General features: G+C 36.1%; 1 protein-coding gene across 1 annotated transcript in view; it reads left to right on the plus strand.

Moving 5' to 3' along the window:
* Positions 1 to 5,028: 5,028 nt before the first annotated feature.
* The window catches only part of kctd16a (potassium channel tetramerization domain containing 16a), a 21,411-nt gene continuing 7,263 nt past the window's right edge, over positions 5,029 to 19,176 (plus strand). The window contains exons 1-2 of the mRNA XM_055178052.2: positions 5,029 to 5,317; positions 5,554 to 6,372. Coding sequence (XP_055034027.2) covers positions 5,125 to 5,317; positions 5,554 to 6,372 — 1,012 coding nt within the window. The 5' untranslated portion in view covers positions 5,029 to 5,124. The remainder of the gene's footprint in view (positions 5,318 to 5,553; positions 6,373 to 19,176) is intronic.

The following is a 19,176-nucleotide window of genomic DNA, read 5'->3' on the forward strand; positions in this document are numbered from 1 at the left end:
TACACCTCGCGTCCTATTACAGTCACTTTTAACTGCGGTGACAGTAGTCTGATGTGGGTCTGAGTAACCTTCACGAGGTCACTTACACTTTTGTTTCTCTTACATTACTGTTTTTCATGTTTCATTGTTATCTCCACATTAATAAAGGTTATTCATGTACATGCAGTGGTTCTTAACCTTTTTCGCTTCAAGGACCCCAAAACACTCACTCTATTTCTACCTATAATGTTTTAGAAATTGGCTTGACTAGACAGATGTATGTTTATTAAAAAAAAAAATAGGAGGTATATTGATTTTTTAAGTCACATTAGGGTTAGTTTAGTGAAAATTCAAAATTTTCTCATCATTTAGGCATCCTCATGTTGTTCCAAACCTGTATGAGTTTTTATTTTATTTTGATGAACACAAAAGAAGATATTTTGATTAATGATGGTAAGCACACAGCTGCTGTTACTATTGACTTCCATAGTATGAAAACAAATATTATGGACCTATTGTGATTAATGATGAAGAAGATATTTTAATAAATTATGGTAAGCACACAGTTGACGGTACCTATTGAATTCAATCATATTTGTTTTTCCTATATGGAAGTCAACGGTTACAATCAGCTGTGAGCTTACCATCATTTATCAAAATATCGTCTTTTGGGTTGATCAGATAAAAGAAATTCATACAGATTTAAAACAACATGAGGGTGAGAAAATTATGACAGAATTTTTATTTTTGGTTGAAGTCCCTTTAAGGCCCCCTTGGAAATCTGTTGAGGCCACCCTGTGGACCCTGGCTCCCTGGTTGAGAAAAACTGCTTTACATGTATATTTAAATTGGTTAATAAGATTTTATTAAACTATGATTCTTTTGAATCATTCATTGTTTTTTAAGCATTTTAAAATCACCATGAGCTATAATCTATCAATCATTACATAATGACTAGTCACAAAGTCTCCTCCCTGCACGTCTCACATTTACAGACACATTTACAGCGTAAATTATTTTGGTATAGGGCTGGCAGGTGCTGTGCATAGCTTAACACAGTGAGTTTAGACTTGTGTGCTTACAACTTATTTTTTATATTACCAGACCTTTCCTTGATTATTAGATAATTTATTGCACTTACAATTACTGCAATCCAGATAAAACTTTGCAAGATGTTGATAAGTTGGCTGTTGTTAACATTAATTACCTACATTAGTTAGCATAACAATAAACAATATTTCTGAGGCATTTATTAATCTTATGAATAAATGTTAATTTTGGTATTTATTAATTTTTTTTTTTTAATCAAATTTATAGCATAAGTTAATACACAATGAATTAACACGAACAACTAGTATTGGTATAAACTAACATAGATTTATAAATGGTGCAAACATTGAATGCTTATTGTTATTTAATGTTAGCAAATGCATGATATTAATGAATTAATTCTTTTGATAACGAACATTGGGAATATTGCAAAATTGTAAAAACCATGGGTATATGTGACCCTGGACCACAAAACCAGTCATAAGGGTGCATTTTTTTAATTAAATAAATAAGCTATAATAAGCTGTCCATTGATGTATGGTTTGTTAGGATAGTACAATATTTGGGAATCTGGGTGCAAATAATATCAAAATATTGAGAAAATCGCCTTTAAAGTTGTCCAAATAAAATCATTAGTAATCCACTCACAAAAATCAAGTTTTGATATATTTATGCTAGGAAATTTACAAAATATCTTCATGGAACATGATCTTTACATAATGCTGTAATGATTTTTAGAATAAAAGTAAAATCGATAATTTTGACAATGTATTTTTGGATTTAGCTACAAATATACTTGTGCTACGTAAGACTGATTTTGTGGTATAGGGTCATATAAACTGTATGTAATCTATACATGCAAATATATCTGCAATACTGTTCATTTTAGCTTATAACTTGATGTCATGGTCAAGGTTACATATTAATGAACTACAGTGAAAACCACAAGTATGACTAAACATTCAGTCATTTTAATTGAATTTTTTTAAAATTTATATTTTGTTATTGAAAGGTTTAGAGTTTAATGTAAATAGCCAATTTAATTCAGTAATGTCCTGTGCTTTATCCTAACTTATAATATAATGTAGCATTTATCACCTTTTTAACTGAATTGAAATAAAAATGTTTGAGTGACAACTAAACACTTCCACCTAGTGGATCTATGTTGTTTCATGTATTGGTTTTGAAGTAAAGAAGCACCGTCTTAATGCGTTAAATAGCAGTTTTATATCTTCACATTTGTTCTTCGATCTTGTATTTATGAATTGTTTTTTACAGGTTGGCTTTATATCTGTCTTTTACAAATGCTCAACATGCTTGACTGGTGCACTAATAGTGATGTATCACGAATGACACAGCTAACCATTTATTTTCTGCCATATGATGTTGAACGTGATGGAAAGCTACTCAACAGAATCATTAGAATTTATTATGATAAAGCAGATCTTTTCACCAAAAGGTGACATGTCTGAAAGAAAATTATTTACATTTTCTCTTTTACCTGCTTGAGGCTCGGCTGTGTAGATGCATCAGATAGATCTGTCAGGACGCGAATGATCTGGAGAAGTCATCTGTAGAATTGAGTCTGTTTCTTTCAAGGTGGCATTTGCATGTAAATTGGACATGAGATATACATGAATCTGTCTATTATTGTGTAATAGCTTCATTTCATATACTGTCATTGACAGTATGCCTGAGAAATAACCAAGTATTTGTACAACAATGTGCTGAATAAAATACAATTTTCAAATAAAACAGACCATTCTGGAACAGAAAAAAGAAATAATTGCAATAACAGCACTGGCACAAATGCAACAACATGGCTCTTCCTTTCCAAAAAACTCCAAATCCACATAAATGGCTCCTATCAGAGGCATGGGTGGCTGAAATCCAGAGAACACTAAAAATCTAGGTCAATGGATTGCTGCACAGCTATGATGGCTCCCTCCTGTAAAGATTCTGCATTGTGTGTATAGATGGATGAAAAACACACAAACACGCACTGTTTGATCAGTTAGCCAAGCAATGAAAATACAGAACTTGATGCAAGCTAAGTGGATGAGTATTTTAATTTCATTTAATTATACAAAATGCCATTGCGATAGCACTTAAAATTTTATTTAGCAGGTATTGCATGCAATCATTTTAAATAAGAGGAAAGAGTGGTTTACTGGTATCTAAAAAGTTCCCCTGCATTATTTAAGTTTTTTAATGTCAGTGCCTGCAGGCATAAAGTATATTTGCATGTACTCATACATCAGCTGTGCTTTAAAACGACGTCTGCATAAAATCAGAATAGACCGAGTACATGTTCCTATTACTTGTTTGAGAAGATTTTTTTTTATCTATAAAGCACATTATATGCAACAGAGTTGACCCAAAGTGCTGTACAATAAAACAGGACACAAAATCACAGTACATCAGACGACTGTAGTGCCTTATTGAAGGCTACAGAAAGCAAATGCACATTTAAATCTGGATAGGGAAGAGACAGTTCTAATGGAAACAGGAATGTGATTCCAAAGAATAGGGCCGAAGGCTCGATCACCTTTGCATTTGAGCCTTGCCCTTGGGACAATGAGAAGGCGAATCTCAAAGACCTAGTGGGATTGTAGAAAGAAAGTGTTTTTGAGCATGGTGCCAGATTGTGTATTGTGTTTTAAAAACCATTATTAAAAATAATTCTGTACTGTATTGGTAGCCAGAGATAAAGAGATAAGAGTGGACGAAATGTAATCGAAACTTTGTCTGCCTGTCAATAACCTAGCAGCAGCATTTTGAAGCATCTGTAAACGCCTTAAGCAAGATTTAACCACAGCTTCTTAAAAGTGAGACAAGAATCAAGGAAGACACCAAGGTTCTCTAATATAATTAAAGTAATGGCCTCAAATACATGATACATCCAAAGACTTCAAACCTAACAGAATACTTTCAGTTCTGCTATCATTTAACACCAGAGAAGAGTTTTAGTGTATAGTCAAATGATTCATATCTGCCAAGAACTGTGTATTTTTAGCAGTCCCTGAGAGGGAATAGACGTCAGCTTGAATTCACAAGGTAGCATGCTATACAATCTCTATTATTATTAGTAATTGAACTACTAGTATGCGCTCTGCATTATGCATACAGTGTGTTATTAAATTTATCAATGCAACAAACTGAGATTTCTTTAAAATGAAATGTTGCAGATAAAATATAACCAGCAGAACATTTGCTGTTTTGAATCCCACTCACAGTTTCTCCTGTCGGTGCCTAGCAACACTTTTACAGCAGAATACACAAAATTAGCAGGGTAAGCGTGACCATAGCCTCAAAGCCATCGCTCGCTGGAGCTGAGCTCACAAATTCCTTGAAACAAGATCAGCACGCAATAATAAAGGATCGCATACTAAAATAAACACGACTACTCTTTATGCAGACATGTTTTCTGAGGTTAATGCAAGATCAAAGTGAATTCCAGGATATGAAGTTAAAATCTGTGGATATATACAGAAGCAACAGAAAATAAAAAGCTTGTAAAGAGTTACAATCATAAGAAATACACACAGTCAATTCACTTCTAATGATGTAATGCTCAAATATATGTAAAATATATTAACACTGTAGAACTAAATCCGTGGAAATGCTGCCTTTCAAACCAACTAGAGCCAAGTTTGTGAGGACCTGTCCATGGTACTGAAACCAGGACGTAGTCCCAAAAATGTCCCAAAACTGGGAAATTCCTGTTTCAGAGCAAATTATGGCATTTTCAATAAATCAAATATGCCTGAGATGAAAATGTTTCAGCCTCATCAATTCATGTTCCTGTATGTCAACTGCATTGTTGTATGTGGGAATCTAGTGTACTAAAGTGAAATGCTTTTATGTTTCCAGCTGTCATTTTCCTTTAAGATGATGTAAGGCTCATCTCCCTAAGAATGGTCTCCCTCCCTGTCTAAGCCTCTCTCTCTTTCTCTCTCTCTCTTTCTCTCTCTCTCAGCACGCTGCATTCATTCGCACTACGCGGCTGATGCTCTGGAGTGTAAGGATGCACAAACTTCCTAATGCACCCTCATTTCCTTCTCGAGAGATCCTTTTACTGAAATGCTCTTTTGAATGCTGGTTGGGTGCCAGGCACATAGACTAACAGTGGACACTGTCAGACAGACAAGATTTAGAAGTTACAGAGGAGAGAAAGGGACTCCTCGTATGGAAGTTGAAGCTGTCCCATTTGATGCAGTTCTTTCCTTTTTTATACCCATATTAACTTCTTTTTGGATACTTTTGGAGAAAGTGGACCTGGACAATGGTGGGTGAGAGCTCTTCTATTTTGTTTACCTTGCCTGATCAGATTCGTTGGTAAGGACTTATGTTTGCATTTTGTTTTGGTAAAAACTCAGCACAGCAGGTGTCTCAATATGCTGCACATGGCCTATGATAACAGCATATAGTAGATATGAATATGCATTAAAGAGTGGCCAGGTTATGTCTTTACTTTTTCGTCACCGAATACAAATCAAAAACTTTTATCTACATCTTTTTAAGTGTGCGACACCAAAATGGCACTGATTGAAAACTGCAGGACTTATCAATCGCCCAAGGACACTGGATGTGCACAGAGTTGCTCTTCGGATGTGGTTGAACTCAATGTAGGTGGACAGGTGTACTACACGCGCCATGCCACGCTCACGAGCGTGCCAAATTCACTGCTGGGAAAACTATTCTCCAATAAAAAGGACACCTCTAACGACTTGGCCCGGGACATCAAGGGACGCTACTTCATCGACAGGGACGGATTTCTCTTTCGTTACGTGTTGGACTATCTTCGAGACAAGACCGTCGTCCTGCCCGATTATTTCCCGGAGAAAGGGAGACTAAAAAGGGAGGCTGAGTTCTTCCAGTTGCCCGAGCTCGTTAAAATCTTAAACCCAGACGATAATGTCCACAGCGATTTTGACGACGCATCCCAGGGAAGCGATCAGAGATTGTACCCAACGTCTTACCTGGACGCACGCGATAGGCGCTACGGCTTCATCACGGTGGGATACAAGAGCTCGTGCACATTCGGGAGGGACAACGATCCAAAAGCTCGAGTAATACCCAAAATATGCATTTGCGGACGGGTCGGTCTAGCCAGAGAAGTTTTTGGTGACACTTTAAACGAAAGCAGGGATCCCGACAGGCCACTGGAGCGATACACGTCTCAGTTTTACCTCAAGTTTCGCCACCTGGAGCGCGCGTTTGATATTCTCGCTGAGAGCGGTTTCCACATCGTCGCGTGCAATTCATCACTCACCACATCTCCTCACAATAGACAAACAGACGACAAATTCTGGTCAAACAACACAGAGTATGTCTTCTACCGTAAGTAAACTTTATTTCAGCCTTATTTTATTTTTTTAAATACATTTTTAATAATTCATGTTTGTATTAACACTAGCCTACACGATGTGCATAAAGCTGCAAGATTCAGTCAGTACCGCTAGGCGGCGCATTCAGAATCAGGTTAAATCTACTTTTAAACATCTATAATTACCCAATTATCCAATTTAAACCATCTCTTTTTATAAACATAAAACACATAAACTATCTGATTTGAGTAAATTAGGTTAATTTCTAGAGATACTAAATGCACTTCCTTTAAAGTATTAACATATGGAGTTTGTCCACTCATATAGGATTCAGAGAAATTGCTATTAAATGAGAGGCTTTTGAGCCAATGCAGATGTTGAGATCCCCTCAAGTATAGATGAACAGAGTGTGATATGAATATTTCAGTAATCTATCCCAGTGATGGCCATGTCATTCCCTCCCTCTCTTTTTCTCACCCTCGCCTACATGTGCTAAACCTCATTTGGATATATTGGCTGCACCACAATATTGGATGCGTTGTCTTCAACGCCTGCCTGTCTGTCTTAAATGAGAGAGATGTTGCAGCATATGGGCAATTAAAAATCATTTTGTCCTCAAATCCAAATTTCCCCTTGGAAAACCTGAAAAGACATGGCTGTCTGGGCGAGGTAGCTTCTGGAGGGCCAGTCAGTAAATTTGGGGCGGAAGGACATATGGCTGCTTAATGATTTGTTCTCTGTCATCAGTATAATTACTGCAGCTTTCGACCCCTCCCATATCCTGCACATAATGTGAAAACTTACAGCAGTGTTTGCAGGGCAGACCCCAGTGTCTTATTGTTTTAAAGAGATTAAGGACCACTCATCTTGGCTAGGGATCATTTTGTTATGTGTTCATCTTTGGCTTTAAATCAAAGAGTAGTCACACAGACGTACAGAAAAACATCTTGTGAAACGATCGCATGGTACCACCTAAAAATCACATTAACTTCACTGGCATCATATAAAATATTGCTTGTATTTGATTTTAGCTTGTGTTTCCTGCGTTGCATGTTTCTGATACAGATCGATTTTAGTATTTAGATACAGAGGAGAATCACTACTAACATTAGAGTAATTCAATAGCCCCGGCTGTAATGTCATCCAGGAAGCTAGCCTGTTAATGTAACCACACTGTATCTACTGTATATCTACTGTATATATTTGTAATAATCATGTGAGAAGATATCCAGGTTTAGCTCCTTTGCATGGTCCAGTTGCCACCTGCCAGTAAGGCCCGTAACATTCCTTTTAAATAAAAAATGATGAGGAGAGTTTTTGCAAGCAGTTAATAAATTTAAGGTATTCCATAATATAAATATAGGGTTTAACAAGTGACAAATGGGTTTTAAGGGCTCCTAAAAGCATAAAATTGACTTATTTCCCTGTCTCCTGCTTTTGGCAACACGGCTTAGGATAGTATTGAAGAACTGGAGAGTCTGCCAACGAGGTTTTTAATAAAAAAAGCTACACCATCAGAAAAAATGGCCAAAAAAGTGTCCCTAGCTGTCATCGGGGCGTTGAAGAAGTACACTATTGCACCTAAAGAATTCATATTAGTAGCTCAAAGGTACTGGTACTAATACATATCTGTACCTAAATGGTACATAATAGGACCTTTTACTTTCCCAGTGACAGCTAGGCAACATTTTCTGACCTCTTTGTCTGACCGTGTGTGTATTCATCCATCCTCCTGACATACACACGTTTTAGATAATCTCTTACTTTACTAACACTGTAGTCATTTTAGTCAGGAAGTAAACTGTTGCTTACAATACGTGTATTTGTTGTAGTTCAAGAAAAGAAATTTATCGTCGCTGCCCGATGAAACTCACGTATGTCCAAAACGGTTACTTTTCAGGAAGTGAAAAAACACTGTATATCAAAATCAGTTGAATGTAGCGTTGTCATACTTGGTACGGCATCTTTACATGTAACCATACTGTTGCCAGTGTAATGATATAATCCACATATGACCAAAATTGAGTTTAAATGGACATACGTACATATTTTACAGTAACGGTGGTCGATACGCATTCTTCCGATCATTAATTAGAATGGCCAAGAAGTTTCATATTGACAGATGAATACACTCAGTTTATATTAAATAGCCTACATCTTAGTTAAATACGCTTAGTTTATTTAATATTAATTATACATTTATTAAATGTCTCTTGCAAGCTATGAAGGGACAATGAATCAATACACTGACATGGTAATGCTAGACAGAAGGGGCGTCAGTTTGTGTTGAAAAGTGGTGGGAAAAGATCAGATAAAAAACATTACAGCAGGATGGGAAAAAAACGAATAACGGCGCATCAAAAATGGGCATAGCGTTGGCCAGTCGACAACAAGAAAATACTCAGCATAAAACCCTCAACAATGTCGACTGCACACATGTAACAGTCCCTGCAACACCAGTGCCAAAGCACCATACCGTAGAAAACAGCAGTGCATTTAGTCAATGATTACAATGAATTTCATTACATATGTACAAGAAAACACACCATAAGCATACAACGCAACATATGTGACCCTGGACCACAAAAACAGTCTTAAACATCGCTTGATTTTTCAGAACATTTTAACCAAATGCTTTCAAAAAGTGGTGGGATGTCCCCAGCGTCCCCCGTGTAAATAACATCTATGCTAGACAGATACTTTGTTTGCACTACCGTAATTTAGTCACTCCTAGACGTACGTCTGGCGTCAGGGGGAATGTTCACCTCGATGAAGGAAAGTCATTGTGTCACCAGGCTATGTTTATTCGGCTATATCCAGTGCTGAGCTTCGATGAAACTTTACGAGACCGGCGAGATGCTTCCACCGAGCGGGAGATACGTGGCGTGATTGACAGGTTTGACACCAAATGGATATACGTGAAAATCAGATGACATGATTTCACAACTTTTCATTGCCATTTAGGTATGTGACGCATACTGTATATGGAAATGAACCTGGACATTCAATCCGTCGAAAAATCTCAAAATCGGCAAAATGGACATACGTGGTTTTCATCGGATAGCGACGTTATGTTGGATACGATAACTCACATCATCATTTACTTTGGGGTATGTACTTTTTGTGCTCTTTAAAGGGATAGTTCACCCAAAAATAAATTTACTCAACCATTATGTTGTTCTAGGCTTGTATGAATTTTTTCTTCTGATGAACACAAAAGAAGATTTTTTGATTAAGGATGATAATAAGCACACAGCTAGTGGAAACCATTGACTTCCATAGTAGTAAAAACATATCCTATGGAATTCAATGGAAACCGTCAACTCTGTGCTTACCATCATAAATCAAAATATCTTCATCATCATTTATCACAATACTTCCAAATAGTATTTGTTTATCCTACCAATGAAGTCAATGGTTTCCACCAGCTATGTGCTTATCATCATTTTTCAACATTTCTTCTTTTGTGTCTATCAGAATAAAATAAATTCATACAGATATAAAACAACATTAGGGTGAGTAAATTATGACAGAATTTTAATTTTGGGTGAACTATCCTTTTTAAAGTTGTATAAATCTTATAGTTTTGAACAGTATGATGGTTATAAGTGTTCTTGAGTTTGTTAGCTTTTGAATCCTGTTGTGAAATGAACCAGTTGCTTTTTACCGGCCTCGCTGCCTGCTCTTGTGCTCTTACTTGCCATAACATTACCCACTTGACACATTTACCAATTTAGACGGCCCAAGAGATTGGTAATAGATCATTAGTGGTCAAAGGTGCCTCTCTCTCTCTCCGTCTCTTTCACACTTTCATACAGCTTCTCGCTCATTTACTTCATCACTTAACATGCCCATTCTTTCAGTTTTGAAGGTTGTCCTTAACATTTTTTGAAATAATTTGTACAAACTGCACAGTTTTGTCTCTGTGTTACTTCTTATTTATATGATTAATGGCCAAAACTCAGCTACACTGATAAGCAAGAAAATAAAATGCATAAGCATCATGCAATTTATAAACATACCGAGCATACTCAGATTTCATATCTGCATTCAAAAAGAACTAATTTACAGATTTTTTTCTTCTTTTTATTTATTGCATCCATTTTGGCCCTATTGCAAAGCTTTGGGTTTTAAATGATTTAAATTCTAAACACATTGCAGTTTGATGATGAATAGGACAGATTATGTAAATCATGACATTTTTTTCTTCAAAATTATTACAGTAAGCCATGAAATATTTGGCCTTTTCTCCTCCAGGTAATTCTATAAAAAAGAACATAAATATTTATGAAGAAAATAAGGATGATATTTATGAAGAACAACCCCCATAAGAATATATTGATGATTAAGAATTATATCACTAACCCATTCAAAGGCATTCTTATTAAAACTATGAGATGTGTGTAAGGTCACCATTTCTGCTGTTTATTGCTGTGGCGTTTTGAGTCAGAAAGCACAACCATCAAGTGAAGTTGACGTTGCATGCATAATTATCTCCAAAACCTAGATTCTTGTTTAGATTCAGTCTCACACTATATGATTTTGCAATTCATGTAACACAACATCATGACATGGCCTGTCACATTGTTTCCGGTCCAGTGCAGCTGGCAACAGTGGAGCTGTTAGTGGGGGAAAGTCAAGTGTGGTTCATGTAGTCTGTTATGCCCACAGCACTAAGAAGTTGGAACACCCAGAGTTTCCAAGCTGGGCAACTAAGGTTGTCAAAATACACAATGGTAGACAGAGAGAGAGAGACATGGCTTTTGGCCATGTCCTCTTAGAACTCTTTGTGAATATTCAGTTTGCATTATGCTTGTGAATGCAAGTGATTTACAGTCATTATTGAACTGGCACAGGAAACCAATCCTGTCTCTACGAAGTAACATTTGAGATGGGAATGATCCAGACATTTTCATCTCTTTCCACATACTTCCAGTTGTATGGAAAGAGCCATTTGGCCCACCTGAGATGGAAAGCAAATGAAGAACAGGGAAAGCAGTCCAAGTAATACCCCACATACAGGACAAGCATACAAGTCAAAATGTGTTTATTTATTTGTGAAGACAACAGATGAACAGAGGCCGTACATCACTTCACATGTTTAACATCACATGAAGCAGATGAATGAATGCTTTTATCTCGCAGTGACAGCGGAGGCTATAAAACACACAAACTTCAAGCTGAACAGGCAAATATGAACAAATCAAATCACAAAATACTATTGCGATTAATATAGCAACAAACGTGCAAAAATATGTATTGAACTAAACTCATGACACTGTGTATCTGAAACCATTTTGTGTAATATACACATGTAGGCATATGAATGCTGGCCCTTGTCATTAGATTTTGTGTCTTTACCTCAGACAGACGACGTCTTGTTACATTTTTACTTTTGTTATTGAGCAGTGGCAGCTGGTTAAGAGAGCACAGTGCTGCGCCCCAAGGCGGATCTGAAACCAGCCAATTAGAGCTCAACAAATTAGTTTTGATTTTTAATTTTTTATAAATGATAGCATGACTAACAGTGCATTAGTACAACTAAATGATTATATTTTGTATTAATTTGCACTATATATAACTTTTTGGTAACATTTTAAAGTAGCTTTCCTCTCTGGCCAACTTTAAGGGGGCAGTGCCCCAGTCCCCCCTATTGACCAGCCGTTGGATAGTACTGTTGCTGGATAGTTTCTCTGTAAGCCATGGGAACAGTCATCGGTTAAGCATTTACATTTGGCAGACGCTTTCATCCAAAGCGAGAGGAATACAACAAACAATTTATCTTAAAGATGCAATTCATTTTAATCTTATACAGCGGCTTATTTATGAAATTTTTAAAGACAGTTCATTTAGTAAACAGCTCACCCGTCCCTTTCAATACGCATAGAGAAGCTACAGTAGCAACCACAGGACAAACATGTCATCGTCTGAAACAACGTAGTGACATAACGCGCGCTATAGACAGTTTCAGCAGTAACAACATAAACAAGCGGCTTTCGTGGAAAACACGTAACTTCCGGTAAACTAAGAATAAATAACAACAAAGTCCTTTTAAAGTAGTTTATTTATATAACAAGCAAAATAAACAACACATAGATTAGGAAACCAAAACATTTGTTATTTTCGATGAGGTATTTGTTCAAGAGTGTAGTTTAGCAACTAGTCAGACCATTAAACAAACAGAGGCCGGAAGTAAAGTTCCGACCAGACGTGTAATCGCGTCTCCACATTTGCGTCCGATTAAACCGTCTACAGATTGGTCTGACTAGTTGCTAAACTGAACTCTTGAACAAATACCTCGCGGAAACAACAAATGTTTTGGTACGAAAGCCATTTGTTTATGTTGTTGTTACTGCTGAAACCGTCTATAGAACAGTTTGTCCTTTTAGGGCTAATGTAGAAACATGGCGGTGCAAAACGGCAACTTCCATTCCAGGGGACCTGGAGTGTATGTAGGTAAAAATGGCTCACTCTGGTAATAAAAACAATACAGTTCATTTTGTAAGGTCTTTATAGATGGTTTCAGCAGTAACAACATAAATAAACGGCTTTTGTGGAACACGTAATCAATAACAACAGAGTCCTTTTAGAATACTTTATTTCTGATAACAACCAAAATAAAGAAGTAGATAAACCTTAGTTCAAATCATAGCTAAAGTGTATCAAAAACTACTCTGATGTAATGTTACTGTGTAAAATGTGTACTATATAATGTATACAATCTTAACTACAGATCGGCTGCCATACTTCAGATTGATGATTGCCGTCTCCCCTTGTCTTTAGGAAACCAAAACATTAGTTATTTTTAACTAAGTATTTGTTCCAGAGTTCAGTTTAGCCACTAGTCAGACCATTAAACAAACAGAGACTGGAAGTTCCGCCCAGACGCACGTGCATCCAATGAAACCGCCTATATGTCATTGATAATATAGTTATGTATATTATATTGCATTTCTGTCAAGGGATCCTTCTAAAAGTTACTCAATGTACCTTTAATAGTCCATATTCATGTATACCATAACTAGTTTGAACAAAATATCTGTACAAATACATTCAGAATAGTATAGTACAGTATACTACATACAGTATTGAATAGTATAAAATAGAATAGAATGGAATAACACACCAACATCAATGTCTCATTTTAACTGTGAAGATTGCTGGAGATCATGGTTTAGGGTTGTTTTGATGCTGCTTAAAAATAAATGAATAAGTTATCAGAATATTTCCTAAGGGAAGGTGAAGCCATCTGTCTACCAGTTTAACTCAACAGAAGCTGGGTGATGCAACAGGTCAACGACCCAAAGCGCAGGGGTAAATCCACAGCAGAACGGTCTCAAGAAAACACGCCTTCAGCAGTTGCCCACTTTTGACCTTAACTCAACTGAGATGCTTAGACATGATGACCTCATAAGATAGAGATTAATTCCAGACAGCCCACAAATACTGCTGAACTGAAACTGTTTTATAAAAGTAAAGGTGCAAAATTCATTCTATATTGATTACAGGAAACTTTTGTGGGAGTTTCAAGTCAAAAGTCAATGCGTGTTCACTGTAGACATAAAAAGACATGAAGACGTGTAATTGTTTGTGTTTTGGTCTTTAGTTGAAGTTTAGTTTAAATTTTATACGTTTAAAGGAACAGTATGTAAGAAATGTATATCAATTAATCATAAAATGGCCCTGATATGTCACTAGACATTAAGAAATCATTTTCATTTTAAATACTTATAACACTGACAACAGTGGTATGGCCAGGGTATTGTCATTTAAAAAGTGGAGTTGCAGCCCTCAACTGATGTTTATGTTGTCATTTTGTGTATTGGCCACCAGTTGTGTGATTGCAGTACCAGTTTTAGCCACAAGTTTTGTGATTGTAATACCAGTTTTGGCCACAATCCTACATACAGTTCCTTTAAATCCCACCTATTTGTAAAATGTTCAAATACACTATTATAGTATTGACAAAAATAATAAAGTAATATTATTGACTTATTAACATAAGTTAAATGGGAAAATGTTTTTTTAAATGTACATATGGTCAAATAAATAGTATGTCTCAAATATATCGAGTATTGCAGTCGTACAAGAGTAAGCGGTCGTGAGACATCAAGAAAACAATAGCAGCTGTTTCCTGCAGCAATGGTTGTTCATTTAAAAAACTGATTTCCTTTAACATCCTTCCGACAAGGGCTCTGTTATCTCATTCTTGTGGTATTATTACACCCCATCAGCTTTTTGAGAGGGGTCATGACTACATTGAGATGATCTTGGTTCTCCGATCTGTCTGTCTGGCACTGGCACATGGCGGCCTTTAACAAAGGAGGGAGATTGTGGCTAACGTCAGTATCAGCCAGGGGATAAAAATGTCACATTACCCGTTATCTTCCAGCACAAAGCATCTGGGACAACGGGAAGAATTGTATCAGTATGATTTGTTCTTAGATTAGGACAATGTGTCCTTATTAATTTCAAAACCTGTCATCACACATCACTTTAAATCAACTCGTCTATGATTAATCAGTTCTGGAGATTGGAAATGTGATTTGGGTGTCACAAAAATAAAATTCGGACGTCCTGATTATACTGTATATGGTGAGTGAACAGCCCAGTCTCACGAAATTTCGTTATATAGTCACGTAATTTTTTTATTATTTTTTCGTGATTTTTCACAAATTTCTGCGTATTTCGTGATCTTATAACGAATTCCTGTTTTCGTGTGATTATCACGTATTGGTTAGTTAACTGTTTTGTCCTATTTTCTCACCATTGTCGCTTCGGTTTAGGGTTAGATTTCCATAAAATGACATCCCTACCCAAACCCAACTCTAACCCTAACGCCAGGCGACATATAAAAAATTAAATTAGAAAAAATAGTATAAACCAATATATAAAGTGACATTCTAATGCAAGCACCAAATCTAACCCTAAACCGAAGCGACAATGGTTTAAAAATAGGAATAAGCAGTTGAGTAACCTATAATCACACGAAAACGAAAAATTTGTTATACAAGCATGTAAAAACACGGACATTCTTTATAATATCACGAAAAAAGAATCAAAAATTTAATTTGTTATACGATCACGAAAAAACACGGAAATTCTTGATAATATCACGAAAAAAGAATCAAAAATTATATTCGTTAGACGATCACGAAAAAACACGTTAATTCTTGATTATATCACGAAAAAAGAATCAAAAATTAAATTCGTTATACAATCGCGAAAAAACGCGGAAATTCGTGATAATATCACGAAAAAGAATCAAAAATTAAATTTGTTATACAATCTCGAAAAACACGTTAATTCTTGATTATATCACAAATAAAGAATCAAAAATTTAATTCGTTATACGATCACGAAAAAACATGGAAATTCTTGATAATATCACGAAAAAGAATCAAAAATTTAATTCGTTATACGATCACGAATAAACACGGAAATTCTTGATAATATCACGAAAAAAGAATCAAAAATTTAATTTGTTATACGATCACGAAAAAATACGGAAATTCGTGATAATATCACAAAAAATAATCAAAAATTAAATTTGTTATACGATCTCGAAAAACACGTTAATTCTTGATTATATCACGAAAAAAGAATCAGAAATTAAATTTGTTATACGATTACGAAAAAACACGTTAACTCTTGATTATATCACGAAAAAAGAATCAAAAATTAAATTCGTTATACGATCACGAAAAAACGCAGAAATTTGTGATAATATCACGAAAAAAGCATCAAAACTTTACGTGACTATATCACAAAACCTTGTGAGACTGGGTAGGATGAACCTACAAGTGCCCAGATCTTTGTGAATGCATCTGGCTTCATCCTTTCAATAAACATTAAAACTGTATCTTCATATAAATAGATGTAAGCTAACTAAATTTCTAACCAGTTTTAGTTTTATTCATCTGTAAAGATGAATCATCTATGTAACTGTTCCCCCGCCAGGACAAAGCTGACCTATTTTGCTCATTACCAAGCAGATAAACATTACTAAACCGTAGGCAGTGTCTTATGTCTCTGTTTACAGTAGATCTCAGTTTGACACTGACAAACTGCCTATTTGCACGGACCTTTTATCACAAAGCCCCTAAGCTAAAAGAGTTTATGCAGCAAGCATGTAAAGTCGATTTGATCTGGATCCTGTTGGCTAAAGTTTTTTATAGCAAGAGAGAGAGCTCCGGCCACCAGATCAGGCAACCATATCAAAATCATTTTACATTATCTGCTGTATTGTGCACTGATTCCTTTAGTAATTTACTGTATTGCTTCTGTTAAACATTAAGAGACTCATTGTTATCTTTCTTATGTTCTGAAGCTAGAGATATAAAAGTAGGACGAGTGGCCATATATACCTGCAGAAGAAAATATATTTCACTCTCAGTGAGATTGATGGTGATCATTGTGGTTTACAAACCGAGACCCAGATGCATGCATGTGCCCTGGCTTGGTGAAAACGGATTCAATCCAGAAATGCCTGCAGGGTTGTGTTGAGCTCGATTGGCTTTCTTGGCATGCAAAAATAGATTGACTCATTTTTCAAGAGCTTAAATATTTATTCTTTCTGTTCGCTGTTTGAATATTTTGGATAGTTTGGGATTAACTTTTACCTTAAAGGTGTCTGAGCTCATTAAAACTAAGTTGCACATCTTTCCTACCTTTAATGCCCATATACACAGGAAGCACTCATAATGTCATAAACAAAAATACATTACTTGCTTGCTATGCTGTTTGCCATATTAACATCCATTGCTTAATGGTGAGCATTATGAGACTGAGTGCTAATTAAAAATGCATACAATTGCATCATTTTATTTTTAGGATTGTCAAAAAGACGGTTGTCGAAGGCATAAAACACATTAGATAGTTCAGGAGAATGCCGATCTGAAGCACTCTCAAGCCTTTAGATGCAGTGCATTTTGGTTAGACACCGCCTAGTTGGGTGGTTGCCCCTTGTGATGAGATCGTCTTTGCCCAACCCTAGTGCCAAATGCATCTCTCTTGCTTGTGTAATTCATGAGTATGCACTCACATACGGTAACTGATTTAGCTTTGCAGACGAGCACCAACCATAATGGGCTTGAAATATGATCCAGATAGTTGCATGCTGCTCTGTAGTCTGTTGGAGATCAGAAGACAACAGAGGATGACTGGATAAAGCAAAATGCAATCAATTTCTTGTCTGACAGATACTGCTGCAATATGCTTATTGAGTATTAACGGTAAACAGCACAGGATTATCTTAATGTCCTGCTGATCAAAGCCTTTTAATATTTACCGCTTACCGTAATAATGATACCCATTATTCTGGAATCTACTGCTTTCAGTTTTTAAAACTAAAATAAAAATGTTTGTTAATATAAAAATGAAAGTTGTTGTTTTAATTCTGGTGAATTGTGGCATCTGAGAACATCCATAAGTTGGGGAACAGTTTTAACCTTGCTCCAGCAGTCTCATCGGTCTGCATCATACGTTTTGAAACCATCTCTCCTTTAATATAAGGCCTCCCCATTGACCCTTTATATGCTGCTGAGAAGTGAAGAGGAGAGAATGAAATAAGGATGGACAGAGAGGAAAGTGTGTATGAGGGAAAAAGGAGAACCTGATTTAATTTTTATTCAGGGAAATGTTTTGCTTTTCTGGTGTCAGATTCATAGATTCCCATCAGAAAGCCACTAAACCCTTTTTTCCCCAGCCCAATGCAATCACTCTGCCTGCAATTAGCTTGTTAGTACATACGGTGGAAAGTAGTTGCAGCTCAGTTTAATGACTTTCTTATTTATTACTTTGAATAGGATGCATCTGGGGGTGGGTATTGCTTCTGGGTAAAGGTACAATGAATGTAATTACAATGTAATTAAAAATTTGTTATCATCATTAACTAATAACTATACCTATACTACCCCTGTATGCAGAAGATGTCTCATAGGTGATTATTCTCTTTAATAGTGTGTCAAGCTGACGGGAAAAGAGTTGAAATTCTATACATGAGCGTAAGGAAGACCAACAACAGGAAGATGGAGATATTATGATCCCTGTAGAGAAAATGTCTGACTTATTTTATCGAACCACTGTCAAGATACAATTTTAAATGTTTCTAAAATCACAATGGGAACTCATGGCAGTTAAAATTAGAAAATGCAGCAATGATAATATTTTAAAAATAATTGAAGTTCTTTCACTTGCCTGCTCGCTCACTCAATCACTTATTTACTGATTAACTCACTTTCTAAATCACTCACTCACTCACTCACTCACTCACTCACTCACTCACTCACTCACTCACTCACTCACTCAAATACTTACTCATTCACTCACACAATTACTGACTCATACACTCACTAACTTACTCAATTACTAACTAACTCACTCACTCACTCAATTATTAACTCACTCACTCACTCACTCACTCACTCAATTATTAACTCATTCACTCACTCACTCACTTACTGACTGACTCAATTACTGACTCATTAACTCACTCACTCATTTACTGACTGACTCGATTACTGACTCATTAACTCGCTCACTCACTTACTCACCCACTCAATTACTAACTCATTCACTCAATCACTCATTTACTGATTGACTTAATTACTGACTCATTCACTCACTCATTCATTCACTCACTCACTTTCAAAATCACTAACTCAAATACTGTCTCGTTCACTCACTCATTTACTTATTGGCTCAATTACTGACTCATTCACTCACTTATTCAATCATACACTTTCAAAATCACTCATTCACTTTCTCACTAACTCAAATACTGTCTTGTTCACTCACTCATTTACTGATTGGCTCA

The sequence above is a fragment of the Misgurnus anguillicaudatus genome, chromosome 16, assembly GCF_027580225.2.
Source record: "Misgurnus anguillicaudatus chromosome 16, ASM2758022v2, whole genome shotgun sequence".
Lineage (NCBI taxonomy): Eukaryota > Metazoa > Chordata > Actinopteri > Cypriniformes > Cobitidae > Misgurnus > Misgurnus anguillicaudatus.